Source organism: Ursus americanus, chromosome 6 (genome assembly GCF_024610735.1).
Source record: "Ursus americanus isolate L20-20 chromosome 6, mUrsAme1.1.p, whole genome shotgun sequence".
Lineage (NCBI taxonomy): Eukaryota > Metazoa > Chordata > Mammalia > Carnivora > Ursidae > Ursus > Ursus americanus.
Genome location: NC_142132.1, coordinates 26,864,877 through 26,882,181, shown reverse-complemented (window position 1 = coordinate 26,882,181; position 17,305 = coordinate 26,864,877). Strand labels below are relative to the sequence as shown.

General features: G+C 51.0%; 1 protein-coding gene across 6 annotated transcripts; it reads left to right on the top strand.

Annotated features, from left to right (window-relative positions):
* Positions 1 to 3,698: 3,698 nt before the first annotated feature.
* LOC123795884 (uncharacterized) lies at positions 3,699 to 15,609 on the top strand. 6 transcript variants are annotated; one of them, XM_087862773.1, is made up of 9 exons: positions 3,699 to 4,457; positions 4,914 to 6,290; positions 6,394 to 6,519; positions 7,855 to 7,935; positions 8,487 to 8,576; positions 9,771 to 9,878; positions 11,604 to 11,738; positions 13,624 to 13,775; positions 14,801 to 15,609. In XM_087862773.1, the coding sequence occupies exons 3-9, from the start codon at positions 6,481 to 6,483 to the stop codon at positions 14,964 to 14,966; spliced, it is 771 nt and encodes a 256-aa protein (XP_087718899.1). In that variant the 5' UTR covers positions 3,699 to 4,457; positions 4,914 to 6,290; positions 6,394 to 6,480; the 3' UTR covers positions 14,967 to 15,609. The 6 variants fall into 6 exon arrangements, 4 of the variants coding, with proteins under 4 accessions (XP_087718899.1, XP_087718902.1, XP_087718901.1 ...); XM_087862776.1 differs by adding an exon at positions 6,925 to 7,489 and having other exon boundaries at positions 3,699 to 6,290; XM_087862775.1 differs by lacking the exon at positions 4,914 to 6,290.
* The last annotated feature ends 1,696 nt before the right edge of the window (positions 15,610 to 17,305 follow it).

Below are 17,305 nucleotides of genomic sequence, written 5' to 3'. Positions count from 1 at the left end.
ACTTACATCCCCTAAAAATCAGATTTTTCAAAGAATTTTCATCACACAAAGAACATTTTGGGGACGTAATGATAAGAAAAAAGTAGGATACAAAGCATTAGGTATAAAGTGATCCCATTTATGAAACAAAAATAAATCTATAAATTAAACAAAAAGACCAGAATAAAGCCAGCAGTATAGAGACAGTGGTGACTTCTGGTGTAAGAATATGTATGATTTAATTTTCTTTATACTTTCCTATAGTTTCCAAATTTCTCCCATCAACGTACATAATTCAGAAATGATGAAAAAGATTAAGAAGATAATTCTGGAGTCAAGCTGACACTCCAAAGGCAGACCCAGACCTTTTGCAGACCCCAAGCCCACTGTCTACTTCCCAGGTCTGTTTTGGTGATCCTGGGTGGGCCCCCTTTATGGCGGCCCATGGGGGAGGGGCGGAGGCTCAGCAGCTGGGAGTCAGCTGTGGCTGAAGGCAGTCCCGTGTCCAATGGGAGGCAGGGGGCTCATTTCCGAGCTGGACGGGGGCCAGGTTTTAAGGACCCAGGCTGCCAAGCAGCTACCTGAGTCACCAATGTCAACAGCTCCTCCTCAACCCCAGTCCCTCAAAAAGAGGGTAGAGGCCCCAGAGTCAGCCTCTATCCGAGGGTCTCCAGTCCCTACCCCAGTAACTGCTTCTGGCTTTCAGATACAGGACAGGCGGTGAAAGCAGCCTCATCCCTAGTTCTGAGATTCAGTGAGAACCTGGATTTATGGAGATACGTTCAGGCTTATATTCATCCCCTTCCCTCCTTCTATCCATTCCTGCTCCGGAACTCCCAAGGCCGGGGACTCTGTCAGGACAAGAGTGTGGCTGGTTAGAGCTGGGAGGGGGCCCCACAGGGTCAAGGAGTTTTGGACCAAGGAGTCTCAGTTAATCCCAGACTGAGGATTAGTAAAAATATAGCTAAGAAATTCTAGCCCACCTTCAAGTATTCAATTGTGTTAAAGACACACACACACACACACACACACACACACACACACACACACACACGGCTTTTTAGAACATTTATTCATGAGCACGTGTCAAAATTTTATTTCAAACTCACTAGAAGTGAAGAGACAGATAAGAGACCAGTTAAAAGATTACCTCTTGGTAGATGCATTTGGAGGAAAGAATGGGGTTAGAAGTATTGTTGAAATGGACATACAAAGATAGAGTCTGGATAAAACGAATCACGCCCTCACTGACAGTTGGCGAGGTAGATGGGAAACCGGTTTCTGAGAAGAAAAGGCTCTGTCCCCGGCATGTTTGGGATCCTTTTGTCTGACAGTTGGAAACACTGGCTTGGCTCCTGCTTTGGGGCTGGAGGCTCAAGCATGAAGCAATTGATACGGAAATTCTGGGTGCCTGTGCGCTCTCGCCTGTGCCAGGCGCCAAGGTGAGAGCAAGACAGTGGGCAGAAGTTGCAGGGAGGCTGAACTGTCTCCGTGCAAGGGAAAATGTCCTAACAAAAGGATCTGTCAAGGAAGTGCCTCCAGAAGTCCCGAGTTCCCTCGTGCTGGAGGGAAGCAAGGCGGCGGAGGAAGCAGGCAGCCTCTCGGCAGAGATACTTAGAGCTGTTTCCCAAGTGCGGAATCTGCACCTCTGGCGGGACGCCAGCTGATTTTCGATGGTGCATTGACCAGACGTTAGATCACACGGAATCCATAGTGTGAAAGTTATTTTCTTGTCCATTTCTTTCCTCCCCCCCCCATTGAATGTTAGGTTCACAGAACTGGATTAATCATATTTCTCAGTTCATGACCTAATGTCATTTTTGTCCTTGCGTGACCACTTTATTATATAGTTAGTATTTTTATTAGTTGTTTTAAAATCATATTATAAGCACCCCATGAATTTATCATCCAAAATAAAATCTAAGACCTTGACAATAACTAACAACTAAGCGAATGTTCCCCCATCCCATTCTCAGCCTCTGACCTGAAGCAACTGATGTCCCAAATCCCATATTCATCAACTCTTTGCTTTCCTATTAATATGGTTAATCAGGGGCGCCTGGGTTGGCACAGCGGTTAAGCGTCTGCCTTCGGCTCAGGGCGTGATCCCGGCGTTATGGGATCGAGCCCCACGTCAGGCTCTTCCGCTATGAGCCTGCTTCTTCCTCTCCCACTCCCCCTGCTTGTGTTCCCTCTCTCGCTGGCTGTCTCTATCTCTGTCGAATAAATAAATAAATTCTTAAAAAAATAGTTAATATAGTTTAATATAGTTGTACCTTTTTGTACACCTAAAAAGGTATTTTTTAAACTTTAACTTTTTAATTTTATTAAAAAATGGTATCAGGCTGTATGTAAATTTTTGGATGCACTATTTCACATAATATTCTATTGCTGAGTCATCTGTACTGTTGCAGGCCACTTAAATTCCTTTGTTTTGACTGCGGTGTAATAATCCACGGTGTGAGGATATCACAGTCTATTGTAAAGACATCACTTTCCTTACGCCTTGTCTTCACCAGTGTTATTCTCAAGAAGCAAATGTGGAAGCAACCCACGTGTCCATTGGCAGATAAACATAATGTAGTATATACAGTCAGTGGGAATATTATTCAGCCTTTAAAAGGAAGGAAATTCTGGGAGCACCTGGCTGCCTCAGTTGGAAAAGCGTGTGACTCTTGATCTTGGGGTTGGAGGTTCCAGCCCCACATTAAAAAAATAAAAAACTTAAAAAAAAATAAATAAGGGGCACCTGGGTAGCTTGGTCGGTTAGGCATCTGACTCTTGGGTTCGGCTCAGCTCTCAGAGGTGGGGTCTGCTTGAAGATTCTCACCCTCTGCCCGCCACCCCCTCTCCCCTGCTCCACGTGCACTCTCCTCACTCTCTCTAAAATAAATAAATAAATTAATTAATTAATTAATGGAAATTCTGACATATGCTATGACACGGATGAACCTTGAAGGAACTATGCTGAGTAAAAGAAGCCAGGCACAAAAAGACAAACACTGTGTGGTTCCACTTACATGAGGCACCGAGAGTAGCTCACTTCGTAGAGATGGAAAGCGGAAGGGTACTTGAATGGCTGGGGGGGGAGGGGAATGGGGAGTTAGTGTTTAATAGGGACAGAGTTTCAGTTCGGGAAGACGACAAGCATTTTGGAGATGGATGACTGTGATGGTTGTGAAACAATGTGAATAGAATTAATGCCACCGAACCGTGCACTTAAAAATGGTTAAAATGGTGACGTTTTATGTTATGAATATTTGACCGCAGTGAAAAGCTATATGCACTTTCATTGATGGGCATTTTGGATTGTTTGATTCTTCCAGTTTTATCAAAGAGAAAGTCTCAGTTTGGGGCTAGCGTATCTTTAACACCTCTTTAACGTGTATTTCTCTCCCTTCCCTTCTTGACAAAGAAAGAGGGGGCCACAGCCCAAGAGCTCTCTCAGCAGGCAGGGCTATCCTGCCAGGGCTGACTATCATCGTTTTAAATTTTACTTTTTTTTTTTTATAATTACTTCCCTTTTTTGGCAAGTGATGGTTGGTTTTATAGTTACTGTAGTGCTATAAAGTTTTTTTAATTAATTTATTTATTTATTTTTAAAGATTTTATTTATTTATTTGACAGAGATAGAGACAGCCAGCGAGAGAGGGAACACAAGCAGGGGGAGTGGGAGAGGAAGAAGCAGGCTCATAGCGGAGGAGCCTGATGTGGGGCTCGATCCCAGAACGCCGGGATCACGCCCTGAGCCGAAGGCAGACGCTCAATGACTGCACCACCCAGGCGCCCCAAGTTTTTTTTTTTAATAATAAGTAAAAATAGGAAGTTCTTCTAAAGAAAAATATGAAGTAAACAACATTATAGGTGATGTGTGGATACGGCGCGAGTGGCGAAGCTGGCACGGGTATGCCCCGCTTTTCAAACGTTCGCCTTCTGCCACTTCGTTTAGAAAAGACCTACATGAGTACCTGTTTTCACGAGCTGAAAGAAACCCAGAGGACTTTCACTATCACGAAGAAAGGAGAAATGCAAACATGGCGTTCAGAATTTGTTCTGCCGCAAGAGCCACTATAGAGGCGGGGGCACCTCGTGCGCCACAGCGGCCCCACCGCGCTCCTTCTCGGGGAACTGCACTCAGCACCTCCTGGCATCAAGCCTCCATAGCACGAATTGGGTCTGGGAACATCTGTGCTTTATCCTGATTTATCTTGTGCCCCGTTAGCAAGGTGTGTCCTAAGGTATCAGAAAAGTCGAAGAGAGGTTTTCTTAGGGTCTGGGAATACTCAAAACTTTTCCTGTGTAAATTAATGGCAATGGCTTCTTCTTTTTACACCATTTTGGCTTATGAAAGGTTTCATAGCAACGCTCTCTTTTGGGTAGAAGGGGAAACCCGTGCCTGCGTGCTGAAGCTTGGAAAACATGACTTTGGAGGTTGAACAGACTCTGGTTGAACACGTGACCTCTGCGGCCCTTTCAAGGTTAATGGTACCCGATATTCTGGATGTTTAGAAAGTACAGGGCATGGGAGATCAATAAGGGCTAGAATGGTCAGAGAAGGCTTTGTGTAAGAACTGGGACATGATCTTGGCCTTAAAGGATGAGTAAGATTCAAGTGAAAAAGAGGAAATGAGTTCTCCCAGGCAGAGAGAAGGGCATGAACAAAGACATGAAGGTGAGACTAATCGAGGTGTGTTTATGGGCTGCTGTGTTTGCTTGGTGGAAGCAAATATAGTGATAAAAAGTAAAGAAAATAGATTTGGATGGTAGTGGAGGCTAGATTGTCAAAGCCTGAAGAATGCAGGGAGAGGACTTTAGACTGTGAGGTAATAGGGAGCCATAGAAAATTCTTGAGCAGGTGTGTGACATGATGAAGAGAGCCGGAGCTTAAGCGGGTACCACCTGGGTTTTGGTGAAAGTTTTCTCTTTTTGTTCAGCCTGCCGAGACTGCTGATTAATCCAGTCATTCCTCAAATATTTATCCAAGCCCCCCCGTGTACCAGACACTGCCCTGTAGATTCGGTGATGCGCAAAAATGTATTCCTCGTTGTCCAGAGCTCTAATGGGCGAGCCAAACATTAATGAAATAATCACATAAATGCATGTAAAATTATAAGTGTAATAAGTAGTCAAGCAGGTGTTCCTGATGCTATGAGCGCATCTAGCAGCAGGGAAGGCTTAGCTGGTTTAGGAGTCGAGGCAAGGCTGTTCTCAGGCGGTGATGTCTGAGCAGCTATCGGGAGGATGAGAGGATGAGGAGTTAAACAGGTAAAGAGAAAAGCATTTCAGACAGAGCAGGAACACGCCCAAAGTCGCACGGCCTGCAGGAGGAGGTGTGGAGAGCCCCAGGAGCAGAAGGACCGTGAAGAAGGTCATCGTGGCTGAGTCTCAGGGAGGGCAGGGGAATGTGTGAGGAATGAGTTTCGGAGACCAGCTGAGGCCAGACTCTGCCAGAGCCCAGCAGGCTTGAGGAGAGGTTGGGGCCTTTATCCTTGAAGAAGAGGGCGCCATTGACATGATCACATCAGGGTCCTAAAAAAACAGACCAACAAAGAGAAACACCTCCAAACATGCTGGTACTTGTGAGGCCAGGCTGATTGTGAGTGGCTGTCTCTGAGGCTGCCCCAGAACCCTCCAGGCCCCTGGTGATTTCCGGGAAGCTTGTCTCAGGAACGCTGCAGGAGGCTGAGGCAGGCCTGGGGTGGTGGCGGAAGTAGCAAGGAGAGGGGGGATGACTAAGGATCAGACAGAAGAGAAGTCCAGGAGGAGGACCAAAGGGGGCTGGCATGATTGGGAGAGGGGGACATGGCCAGGACCCGTGAGTGGGTCCTGCAGGCTGTGGAGGAGAGAGGGTGGACTTTGGAGAAGGCTGGGCAAGGCAGGGAGCTGCGGCAGTGACCAAGTTTTCCCAGAAGAGGGCTCCACCCTGGGAAAATGGCTAAGTCTCAAGACTCCGATGGTTTCTGAGGTCCCCTAGGGAAAAGATAACCAAGGGTCAGGCTTTTGGGGAGCCATGCCATGCATGGTTGGAGGAAAGAGAGCCAGAGACAGTGGTTGGGGACAGGCCAGACGGTGATGGTTGAGCAAAGACACCAGGTGAGAAGCGAGAAGGGGACCCGGAAGAACACAGAGCCACAGTGACCAGGATTTATGCGTGGGGCCCGAGAGGCGGCCATAGAAAGTCTGGGTCATCAGCAAGCCTGGGAGGCTGTGGAGGCTTGGGCTTGCCAGTCCTCAGGGGGGCAGACAGAATCTGCGTATTTTGGTTTTGCTTTCTCCTAGATGTGAAAGGGCGTTGGAAGTGGTGGTAGAAGGTAGGTGAAAGCAGGGAGAATGTTGGCCAGAATGATGGAGTAGAAGTCTTCAGCTCCCCCCCCATAAACCCCCCTTTTCTTTCTAAACCTCCCTTGGCTGCAGAAAAATAAGGAAACTGAGGAGAAAATTCTCTCTAAAAGGAGCCGGACGGTGGGGGGGAGGAGAAGAGGAAATCTGAATGAGAACCCTATGATTCTCGTCAATATTTCTAAGAAGATGGGGAGCAAGGTAAGTTTGGAGACCTCAAGGTTCGTGCGCACACACATGCTTGCACACACAGACACACACACACACTCAGCCACCCACACTCACTCATGCACACTCACGCACATTCATACTCACACATACCCAACTCACACTCAAGTATAATCCCCTCCTCCCTCAACCCACGCACCCCACACATGGGAGAACCGCAAGCAGCTGTCACAACCATCTCTGATCACTGAGGGGGGTGTCATGAGCACGCACTAGCAGAAGTGAATGGCTCCATGGTGTGCGGTGTAAGTAAAGGATGTGAGTCAGAGAAGTGGCGTGCAGGTGGGCAGGGGTGGGGGATACCCCAAGATGGGATCTGTGATTCTGAGGGGATGAATGTAGTGGTGTGTGCACTCATTCATTTCTTTATTCATTCAGGCATTCACTCAACAAGGTTGCGGGGACCACCATGTTCCCCAAGCACTGTGTGTGATTAACAGTGAACCACACAGACACTATTCCTGCTCACAATCTAATGGGCTCCAGACAAGACAGGCCTTCGGGACACAGCTGGTAAATTCCAGCTGGTGGGGAGTGCCGTGTGCTATGGGAGCCAGGAAGAAGGGAGGTACCCAGAGAATTTCCAGCGAGTGGGGTCTGTACCTTAGTGAGTGAGTAGAGACGCCGGTCTTAGGTTCATCTCTAGCACGTGAGCTGCATGTCGGCAGATCGGGCTGTGTTTGGGCGGGCATGTGGATTGGGGGTGCTGGGGGTGCTCTATGCGTGTGGATGGGGCTATGTGTGTGCATGGGAAGGAGTGAGGTGTGTATTGTCAGAATTATCAGAGCAAACCAGCTCTTTATTACATGTATAATTTCCCTGCGTCCCATTGGGTCCCTCTGTGCAGGGGGAGCTGGAGTGAAACTAAACCAAACAGGGGATTTATTTTAGCAACTCTGAGGAGCTGTAGCAGAGCTTCGAGTGCTGCTGATGGATGGAGCTGGTAGGCAGGGCAGGGAAGGGGAGGGGTGTCCGTCCCCCCCCCCAATGAAGAGAGAATGCGGGAGTGGGGGGGATGATGAGGAAGGGGACGAGGGGGTCAGCCATCTGGGAGGGTGGGAGACGGGGGTTAGGGGGAGGCAGTATTGACTGGGCTGGGAATGGGGACCCATGCCCGGTGCCCGTCCTCAAGGATGGGGTCTGGGGGCAAACCCAAGCACGGGCAGCTCCCTGAAATAACCTGGTGCAAGAGAAGACAGGAGCACAGGGAGCCCAATCCACCCCAGTCCTGCTTGGAGGAGCGGTTCAGGCCTGAGAGCCTGGCTGCACAGCCTCCCCTCGTTTAGGGGTATTTTCTGCATCTTCTAGGTGGAAATCGACACGGAGAATTCATGGATAGAAGTCATCTCGACACTGAGTTCCAGTCTCAGCTTTGCAGGAGGACCGGGGGCAAGTTACTTCTCAGAGCGGTGTAGTAATTGGGGTAATATTTACCTTGTAGGGCTGTGACGATGACCACAGTAATACATAAAAACTCTGGCACCTCGTAAGTGCTCGACAAAGGCCGGCTTTTTATTAAAGGTGTTGGATGTGTCCAGAGAGCAGCAGCATCTACAGGCCAATCAGTGCACACCTCTCCCGCTCTTCGGGTTCAGTCCAGCCCCCTTCCTCCCCGGGCTCTGAGCCTGTGGGGCAGCCCCTTCTCCCTGCTTGGGGCTGGAGATATGTTTCTAAATAAGACTGTCCATTTCTCTGGCTGCCCCTTCAAGCATGTTTCTATCACTAGTTTCTTTTTTCTTCCCTCTTTGACTTAATTTTTCCCTGCTCAGCCAAGTAATCCATGTTCACTGCAAAAAGTAAGCGTAAAGAAGCAGGAAAAAGAAACCTTTAATCCCACCACCAGAAGCAATTATACGAACTGCTAATGTTTCTCAAAAGCTACTATATTATCAGGCATTACTTTAATTGCTTTGGATGCTTTATTTTATTTCATCCTCCAGATAACTCCGGGAAACTGTCCCCACCATTGTCCCCACTTAACCGGAAGGATCCACGGCACCGAAAGTAACTTGCCCCAGATCATACGGCTAGTAAGTGGTACAGGAAGGATGCAAACTCAGGCCAACTACACCTGCCTTCCAGTCTTTTCACTGTTCTGCTTTCTGAGGACTTTCCAGAGGCTTCCTGTAGCCACTGCTGTCTTAGTTGAGCTAGACCTCAAGCCTTCGCTTTACAAATGTTTACTACTCAGCTTCCCGATCCCTAGCAAAGTGCTGGGCTTTGCTGGAAGGCAGGAGGCGTGTCGAGACAAGCACTGCCAGGCCCAGCTTCCAGCAGCCCCTCAGGAGGAGGACCAGAGCCTAGTGCTCGGGGCCCAGTGATGCCGGAACGCAGGGAAAGCAGCAACAGATGCCTCCAGCAGGGCCTGGAGAGGAACCTCTCCTCGAGGACTCCCCCTCCGCTGAGCCGCCTCTAAGGCCCACTTCCCATCACAACACTCTGGCTCCCTCTGGGACATGGCCCGGAGGCCCAGGATCTCACGGCCCTGTGGGTTGCAGAAAACAGCCTCTCTCCCCTCCATCCAGCCAGTCCACTTGCCACCAGATGCATCATTCCAGCACACTCCACTATGTCCCCGGCCCGCTCCGAACCCAAGGTGCCCAGTTAAGTCCAAACTCCTCGGCGGGCATTCAGGGACGGTCTCTCTGATCTAATCCACTGCCTTTGTGGGCTCCTTCTCCTGCGCACCCATCACAGGAACACCCCAACTGGAAAAGGCCGCCTTTTCAACACCCTCTCCTTTACCTATCAGGGCCCCAGCTTTTTCTCAAATCCTGGAATAGATGCCTCTTCCTACAAAAATGCCTCTTCCAGGTTGCCCTCCCAGCTGCAGTGACGGCCAAGTGTACCTCTTCCTTCACATTGTGAGTTCTCATTACTCTCAAGGCCTGGTCTCGGGCTGCCTGCCGGCATCGTGACTCAGCGGAAGTATAACATGGTACACAGCCACATGCAGTCATCTTAAGTAAATTTGAGATTTCTTTCTCTCTCTCTCTCTCATTCTCACATGCACACACACACACACACACACACACACCCTCTATCAAGATAGAGCACATTTCTAGCACCCCAGAGTGATCTTTGTGCCCTTTTCCCCAGCACCCCCTAGTCTAACTTCTATCGTCTTCAGCCTAGATTGATTTTTGCTTGTTTTTGAACCTTAATAAGTAACCATATATACGTTCTTGCATACTTCAGTGTTCGTCTCTCTTCTTGCTTTGTAGTATTCCATCGCGCGGCTGTACCAACGTTTGCTTAGCCGTCTGATTGTGAATGGACATGTGGCTTGTCCCAGTTTGGGACTATTACAGACTCAGCTGCTGAGCTCTCTTGTACGTGACTTTTGCTGGGCGTAATCTTTCATTTTTCACGGGCATTCACCCAGGAGGAGATTTGCTAAGTTGTAGGAGAACCTTGGCTTTAGTGGCACTTCCAAGCAGTCGTCTAAAGTGACTGCCAGCTCACACTCCCGGAAATACACGTGAGCTCTGGTCACTCCAGTCCTGCCGGTCCCTTTAGTCTAGCCATTCCGACAGGTGTTACAGTTGTTTCTTTTAAATTCAAAATAATCATGTTTATCTATTGATCAGATGCGGCACTAGGGACAATTCTAGAAAGTAAGTATTCTATCTCCATTTTACAAGTGAGGCTCTGAGCAGCTTATAAGTTGAACAAGTTGCCATGGACGAGAAGTGGTACACGCGGATTACAAACGCACAGCTGTGACACCAAAGGCCCCGTTCGTCCAAATGCATCAGGCTGCCTCTCTCCTGCGACGGAGCGGAGATCAGGACCCTTATCTTAATCCTCTGGAGTGTTATGTAGTACCAAAGTAAGAGCTTAGTAAAGGGTTATTAAATCAAAGGAAGTGATGTCCACGAAGCAGACATCACAAAGGAGGGAGCTTCTGCATCAGAGAAGCCCCCTCTAGATGCTCTAAATTATAATAACTGAAGAGAGTTAGTTGGAATCTGGCAGGCTGCCCTTGGAATGAGGGAATCTGGTTCCTTGAGAAAGAATGGACGGATGGAGTGAAGGAAGGAAGGAAGGAGGGGAGGAGGGAAGGAGGGAAGGAAGGAAGGAAAGAAGGAAGAAAGGAAACAGAAGGTAGGTTATCCTACTACTTTTAATCAACTTGGGCCTCAGTTTCCTTATCTGTAAAATGGAGGTAATAATACTGTCTTGGCTAGTGAGAGACAAGAGGCAGTGCTTTGTCATTTGTTAATTGTCATTTTTTTTAAAGATTTTATTTTATTTTTTTTTAAGATTATTTATTTATTTATTTATTTATGTGACAGAGAGAGAGAGACAGCCAGCGAGAGAGGGAACACAAGCAGGGGGAGTGGGAGAGGAAGAAGCAGGCTCCCAGCGGGGGAGCCCGATGTGGGGCTCGATCCCATAACGCCGGGATCACGCCCTGAGCCGAAGGCAGACGCTTAACCGCTGTGCCACCCAGGCGCCCCATGTTAATTGTCATTTTTTAAACAGATAGAACCATAGCCATCATCTATGGAACTTTATAAAATATATGGATCCCAGAGGCTCAACCCTGAAGATAGAGATTAGCTTTTTTCAGGGTGGGACCTCGGCATGTACAATTTTCTTTCAAAGATTTTATGTTTATTTATTTATTTTTAAAGATTTTATTAATTTTTTTGACAGAGAGAGAGAGCACAAGCAGGGGGAGCGGCAGGCAGAGGGAGAGGGAGAACCAGACTCCCCACGAAGCAGGGATCCCGAAGTGGGTCTGGATCCCAGGACTCTGGGATCATGACCCGAGCCAAAGGCAGTCGCTTAACCAACTGAGCCACCCAGGCGCCCCAAGATTTTATTTTTAAGTAATCTCTACACCCAGCATGGGGCTCAAACTCAACCCTGATATCAAGAGTCACAGGCTCCGCCAACTGAGCCCCCAGGCGCCCCCTGGGCAGGTGTATTTTTTAAAGAGTTTCTAAAGGTGACTGCAAGGCTGAGCTGAGGGTGAGAACTGCTAGGGTAAAGACAGGTATGAGTATCATCACCATTAAAGTATTATCATCATCGTTGTTATCTTTCAGGATGGGGTGGAATGGGGAGACACCTTCCAGAGACGTCTTCTGCAAAGCATGGAGACCCACTGCGAATGCTTAGCTAAGGGCCACTGCCAGTATCTTTATGCCCTGTCCATCCTTGGCCTGGAGCCTCAGAGGCAGGTTGGTGAGTGGGCAAGTGCTTGTGCTCTGTGTGTGTGTGTGTGTGTGTGTGAGAGAGAGAGAGAGAGAGAGAGAGAGAGAGAGAGAGAGACTATGTGCCTGGAAAGGTGGTGAGAAGAAAAGAAATCGTGCATATTAAGAGGAAGGCACTGGGGCAGGAAGAACGAGCAGTCTAATTCCTGGGCTTAGACCTCTGGATGTTTATCCTCAAGAAACAAACAAAAGTGAACCCAGACTTGGCTCCTGGAGGAGCAGAGCTGTCTGTTACCCTGGTTTGGCCACAGCTAGGATCTGAGTCCATAGCAGCAGCCCTGCCTGCCCTGACCGCTGAGCTGGGGAGACCCTATGATCCAGCCTGAGAATCCAGCAGTCTACCCTCTTCTTTCTGTTAGCCCCCCTCATATCCGGGGCGACCCAGGATACTATCCATCCCTGAGTGGTCCGAGAGGGGACAGAGCAGGGCAAAGACCACCTCATGTCCCTCCTGCCCCACTGGCTTGCTCTCCGCCCAAGGCCAGGACGCCAAGTTCTGGGTCTCTTCCACTACCTAGACTCAAGAGGGAGGCCCTGGGGACCCTCTGGGTTAAGCTAGTGCCCCTTCATGTCCTGGGCTGGGAGGGAGGAGAGGTCCTGCTAGGGCTCAGGAAAGGATGTGGGAGAGAAAGAGGAAATAAAATAGAGGGCGGGATTAATGGAGTGGCTTCGGGAGCTAATAGCGCATTTACCAACATCTCCTCCTCCGACTCCCATCCAGGGGGAACCTGGCCACAGCCCCGACGCAGACTGGCCAGCTCCCAGTCCACCTCTTTGGGATCCCGGGGCTGCCAAGAGGCAGGAAGCCTCTCAGGGGAGGGAGAAAACCCCTCTTTTCTTACACCCCAACCTCTGGAGATGAAACCCCAGATCTCAGCCCCTCCTGTGAAGAGCAGAACCTTCCCCAGAGCTACCCAGCTTTGAAGTGGCTGGTGGGAGGTGCATCATTGGATGGCGTTTGGGGGGACTCCCCCCCAGCCATGGGGCCACAGCCCTGGCCATCTTCAACAGTTTCTTTCAGCCTGTCTGCATCCGTTGCCCTCCTTTCTCCCAGGCCTCCTTCCTAGAAGCTGACCTGGAGCTGGATTTCCAAATAAACAGTAACTAATTGGATTAGAAGCTGATAATATTGTTGACCTTTCTTAATGTCTGCTGGCTGTCTTTCCACCACACTGAGGCTTAATTGTATGGGGTGGGGGGGAGGGTGGGGGACTTCCAGGGGTGAAGTGTGACCCCTGTTAACCTCAGATAAAATGGGCTCAGCGTCTTCCCAACTGCCTGTCATCCCCCATGGAGCAGGAACACACACATGCTCCCACTGTCATCAAATAATTACACAGATGACACACACATGCATAGGCATGCATGCCGAGATGCACATACACCCAGAGGCACATGCGCGTCCTCACCCAAGCCACATATGGCACACACGTGACTTTGAGCACAGATCATGTATGTACACAAGTGACACTAGATGCTACGCACGCAGCATGACATAGAGGATGGACAAGTGTATGCACATACACAGAGCTACACACTTGCAAAATGCAAGCGCCAAAATACACATAGACAAACGTAATTACATACAGGACTCAAATGCTTAACAGGTGTACTCATGAATGCACACAGGTACATACGTGCACATGAAGACATGCACATACACACACGTATGATGCCCACGTAACCGAGCATGCGCGATACATTGCACATCCATACACATGCATACCATGCGCATACCTTTGCACACCGGGGGACATGAGAGCCCCTGCCCCCCCAATATCGGCAGTCCGGCCCACCCCACACCCCGTCTCTTTTATGATCTCTGCTGCTTCCACTTTCTATTTGTTCCCAGGTTCTCTGGCTGTATTTCTGTGATCCAGAGTTTTGGGTGTCTCGGAACTCTGGCTTGGGCTCTCTGAGTGTCTCCATCCCTCAGTATCTCTGGGGCCCTGTCTGCGTGGATCTCTCTCATCCCGGGATGCTGAAGTTGAAAAGGCTTGGCAGGTAGGGTGGTAGGGAGGGCATGAAAAGAGAGGAGATACGAAGGGGAGGGTGGAGGGGCAGAGAGGATGGAGAGGAGGGTCGGGGGAGAGGACCCGGAAAGAGGGGGCGGCGAGGGAAGGGGAGCGAGGGGCGGGGGAGGGGCGCCTGCCTGCGCACAGCAGATGTTGCCGCTCCTCGGATGGAGCTGTTAATGTAAGTGGAGTTTCTGCAATGGTAATTAGGAGGGCCCTCATTACCCTGGCGGAGCCGGCTGAGAGCCGATAAAGCCGAGGGGGAGAGGGGCCGACATCAGGGTAATGGGGGAGCAGGGCCATTGAGGAGCTGGAGCCGAGCCGGGACCGCTCCGCGCGCAGCTGGAGCCCGGCGAGAGGGCCGGGGGAGGGGGGCGCGGCCCGGGCCTGCAGCCCACGGAGGAGCCGGGTGAGAGCGGCGAGGGGTGCGGAGCCGCTGGGGCGGCGCGGGGGCTTCGTCCGTTCGCGCGGGAGAGGCTGCCTCTGACCATCTGCAAGAGGACAGCGTTGAGGCGGCTTCTGGTCGGCGTGCCCCTCCGTGCGGCCCAGGAGGGGACATCCACAGAGGCCTCTGCACCTCCATTCAGAGAGCCCCGGTGGCTGGACAGAGGTGGGGATGGAGGGTGGGGATATGGAAAGAGCACCCTTCTCCTCTAGTGTCCCCCCTCTCCTGCCCCTGTACCTGGGGATCTAGGACACTCATCCAGAGTGACCAAGACATGGACTCTAGAATAGAACAACAGCTAGCAGGAAAGTTAATGTCCAGATAGAAGGCTCCAGAATGTCAGGTCACAGACTCTGGAGGAGACCAACATTCAGGGAATAGAAGTAAAACAACATTCAGGGAAAAGCCCCAGCGCCCCCTCCTCCCCTCACAGGTTGTCTTTCCCTGCATCCCTCCCTCCCTTCCCTCCTCCCCTGCACCACCACCCTGAACCCTAGGGGAGGGCCCCAAAGCAATGAAGAAGCTGGAAGCCGAGTCCTCGGGACTCTGAGCACCTCGCTTCCCTTCAGTGTCTGCAGGAAGGGAAAAGGAGGCAGAGAGGACCGCGATGGCCAAAGACACCTGCAGCTCTGCTCCCCAGGCAGGAAACCAGAAGCCATCTCCAGAATGGGGGTCCAGGGTGGGGAGCCCACTTTGCTATTTACCCTCCTCACCCCCCTGGATATTCCAGGATGAGCCCCCAGTGCTTTACAGAGTAAAGAGCCAGCAAGCCCAGCCTTCTCAGCTGACTGAGAGCCATCTCTATAGGACATAGCAAGTCTCCTTCTCCTCCTGCTGCCCCTGCCCCTGGCCGGATGACCCTGGGAAGACTTCCGGGAAGCAAGGAAATCTGCTGCCAGGGCAGGGAGAGGGGAATTGTGAGGACTTCTGCAACCTGTCTCTCCATGGGAGGGCCCATCATACCCTCTTTGAATAGGGTCTATACACAGCCCCCGCCCCCCACCTGCAGCTGCTTTCAGAAGCCCAAGGTCATTGACTCCTGAAAGTCCGGTTTGCCAACTTCCAAGAACCACAGAAGCCCCTCCCTTATGGAAAGGATGGAACCGAGAGAGGGGCTTCTTTTCCTTCAGGCTTTGAGGAGGGTAAGGGAAGTCCTGCCGATGCTGACCCCAGAGGTAACCACATCTCCCAGATGACCGCAGACCTGTGTCTGGGAACAGCTCGGGCTGGGGGGGCGGGGATCCCAGATGCCCCTCCCCTCTTTAGCTGCGGTGGCAGAGCAGGGGTTAACGGGGAGAGGCTGCGAGGCTGGAGCAGGCGGTGGCTCCCGCCTCCTCCTCCCGCCCCCCCTCCCCCGAGTTGCTGACTCTTCCTTTTTGTTCGGGCTGACAGCGAGCACCTGGTGTGCTCGCGCTACAATATTGTTCCTGCCTCCCTCCCCCCAGGCCCCAGGCTCCCCTCTCTCCCCTCCCCATCCGCCGGCAGCCTTCCCCTCTGCCTCCTCTTCCCCTAGCCCCCTCCTGCCTGTGGCCTCCTAAGTGCCCCCCCACCCCCACCCCACAAGCACCGACCCTGCGGTGTCAATAAACACAACATATGCTGCCGTTAATGCGAGAGTCCTGCCCTCTCCTCCGTTCATCCCCTCAGCCCGCCCGCCCGCTGCGGTGGGTAGGGGGCCACGGAAAGAAAGGTCAAGTGGGAAACATTAACGACCCCTTTTTTTTTTTTAAATCAGCTCAGCCCCCACCCCCACCTCCAGCCTTGAGAGAGGGAAGGGAATTGGAAGGGCATGGATGGGATAAGGGTAGGTGTGTCGGAGACCCACGTTCTCCGCTTGTCCACGGAGCCTTCCCAATGGAAACAGGTGAGCTCCGTCATCCAACCCATACACGTCTTCAGCTCCAGAGGGGACAAGAGCGAGGGCCTATTGGCCCTCCTATGACAGCCGCTTGGCTGACATGTTTCTCCCCCACACCCCCCAGCCCTGGGGTAGAGGTGGTCATGTGGGTCCCATTCTTTTGCAAGGCCAGCAATCATCTCAGCTCCTGGGGACTTTGTGTCTAACCACCTGGACTATAAAAGACAAACCAGAGGCTTCTCCAAGTGGGGCTGGGCTTCAGAAAGCCCTTCTGAAAGGAGCCAAATACCTCAGATGGCTAAGGGAGTGGCCTGGCCTCAGTCTGCTCAACTAAATCACCAGTTCCAAGACAGCAGGGAATAATAAAGATAAAAATAATATAATAACAACAGCTAACATGTATTGAAGGCTTATTTATGTACCAGGCATTGTGCTAAGCACTTTACAGGCTTTATCTAATTTGTTCCCCGTAAGACCCCTATGGGGAAGTTACAACTGATATCCCCATTTTACAGCTGAGGAAAACAGGCTTAATAAGAATAGCTGGCATGCATTGAGTGCTCACTGCCTCCCAGGCCCTATGCTGAGTTCTCTACATACAATGGCAATGACCCTGTAAGATTAGCACCACCATTAGCGCTATTTTACAGAAGAGGAAACTGAGGCTCAGAGAGGTTCAGTAGCTTGCTCAAAGTCACACAGCCAGTGAGCAGAACTTGGCCAGGAATTCAGGTCTGTCTGACAGCAAAGCTTTTGATTTTAATCCCTATGCTTTCCTGACTCCTTTCTCTGTTATTCTCCTTCTCCAGTAGCCCCACGGCACACCCCTCCCCCCAAAACCTAGCCCCATGTTGTTGGACAGGTAGTAGGGCAAGGGGGAAAGGAAAGCCAGAGAGAGTGGCCAGAGCATGAGACAGAGTTGGACTCACATTCTCTGCCCCACTCTTTGCTTTTTCCTCTGTCACTCCTTGCTGTTGCTGGGCCAGTGTGCTCCCCGCCCCCCCAACCCCCACGCCCAGCCCCATTCTGAGGGTTCATTGTGGGCAGGCAAAACGCCCCTTTAGGCTCCCAGAGCACAAAGACATTGTGCTTGGCTCTGCAGCTCCTCACTTCTGAGACTCCAGTTGCTTTATTGATATTAACTTAACAGCCCCCCTCCACATCCCCACCCGCCCTGGCCCAGGCTGACGGGCAGAAATCTGCTGCCTGGGCACCA

Excerpts from the sequence above, each read along its gene's own strand:
- LOC123795884 (XM_087862775.1), top strand. The coding sequence starts at position 6,481 with ATGATTCTCGTCAATATTTCTAAGAAGATGGGGAGCAAG. Across the intron at positions 6,520-7,854 it reads CTAAGAAGATGGGGAGCAAG|GTGGAAATCGACACGGAGAA; the intron begins GTAAGTTTGGAG and ends TGCATCTTCTAG. Across the intron at positions 9,879-11,603 it reads CTCAGCTGCTGAGCTCTCTT|GATGGGGTGGAATGGGGAGA; the intron begins GTACGTGACTTT and ends GTTATCTTTCAG.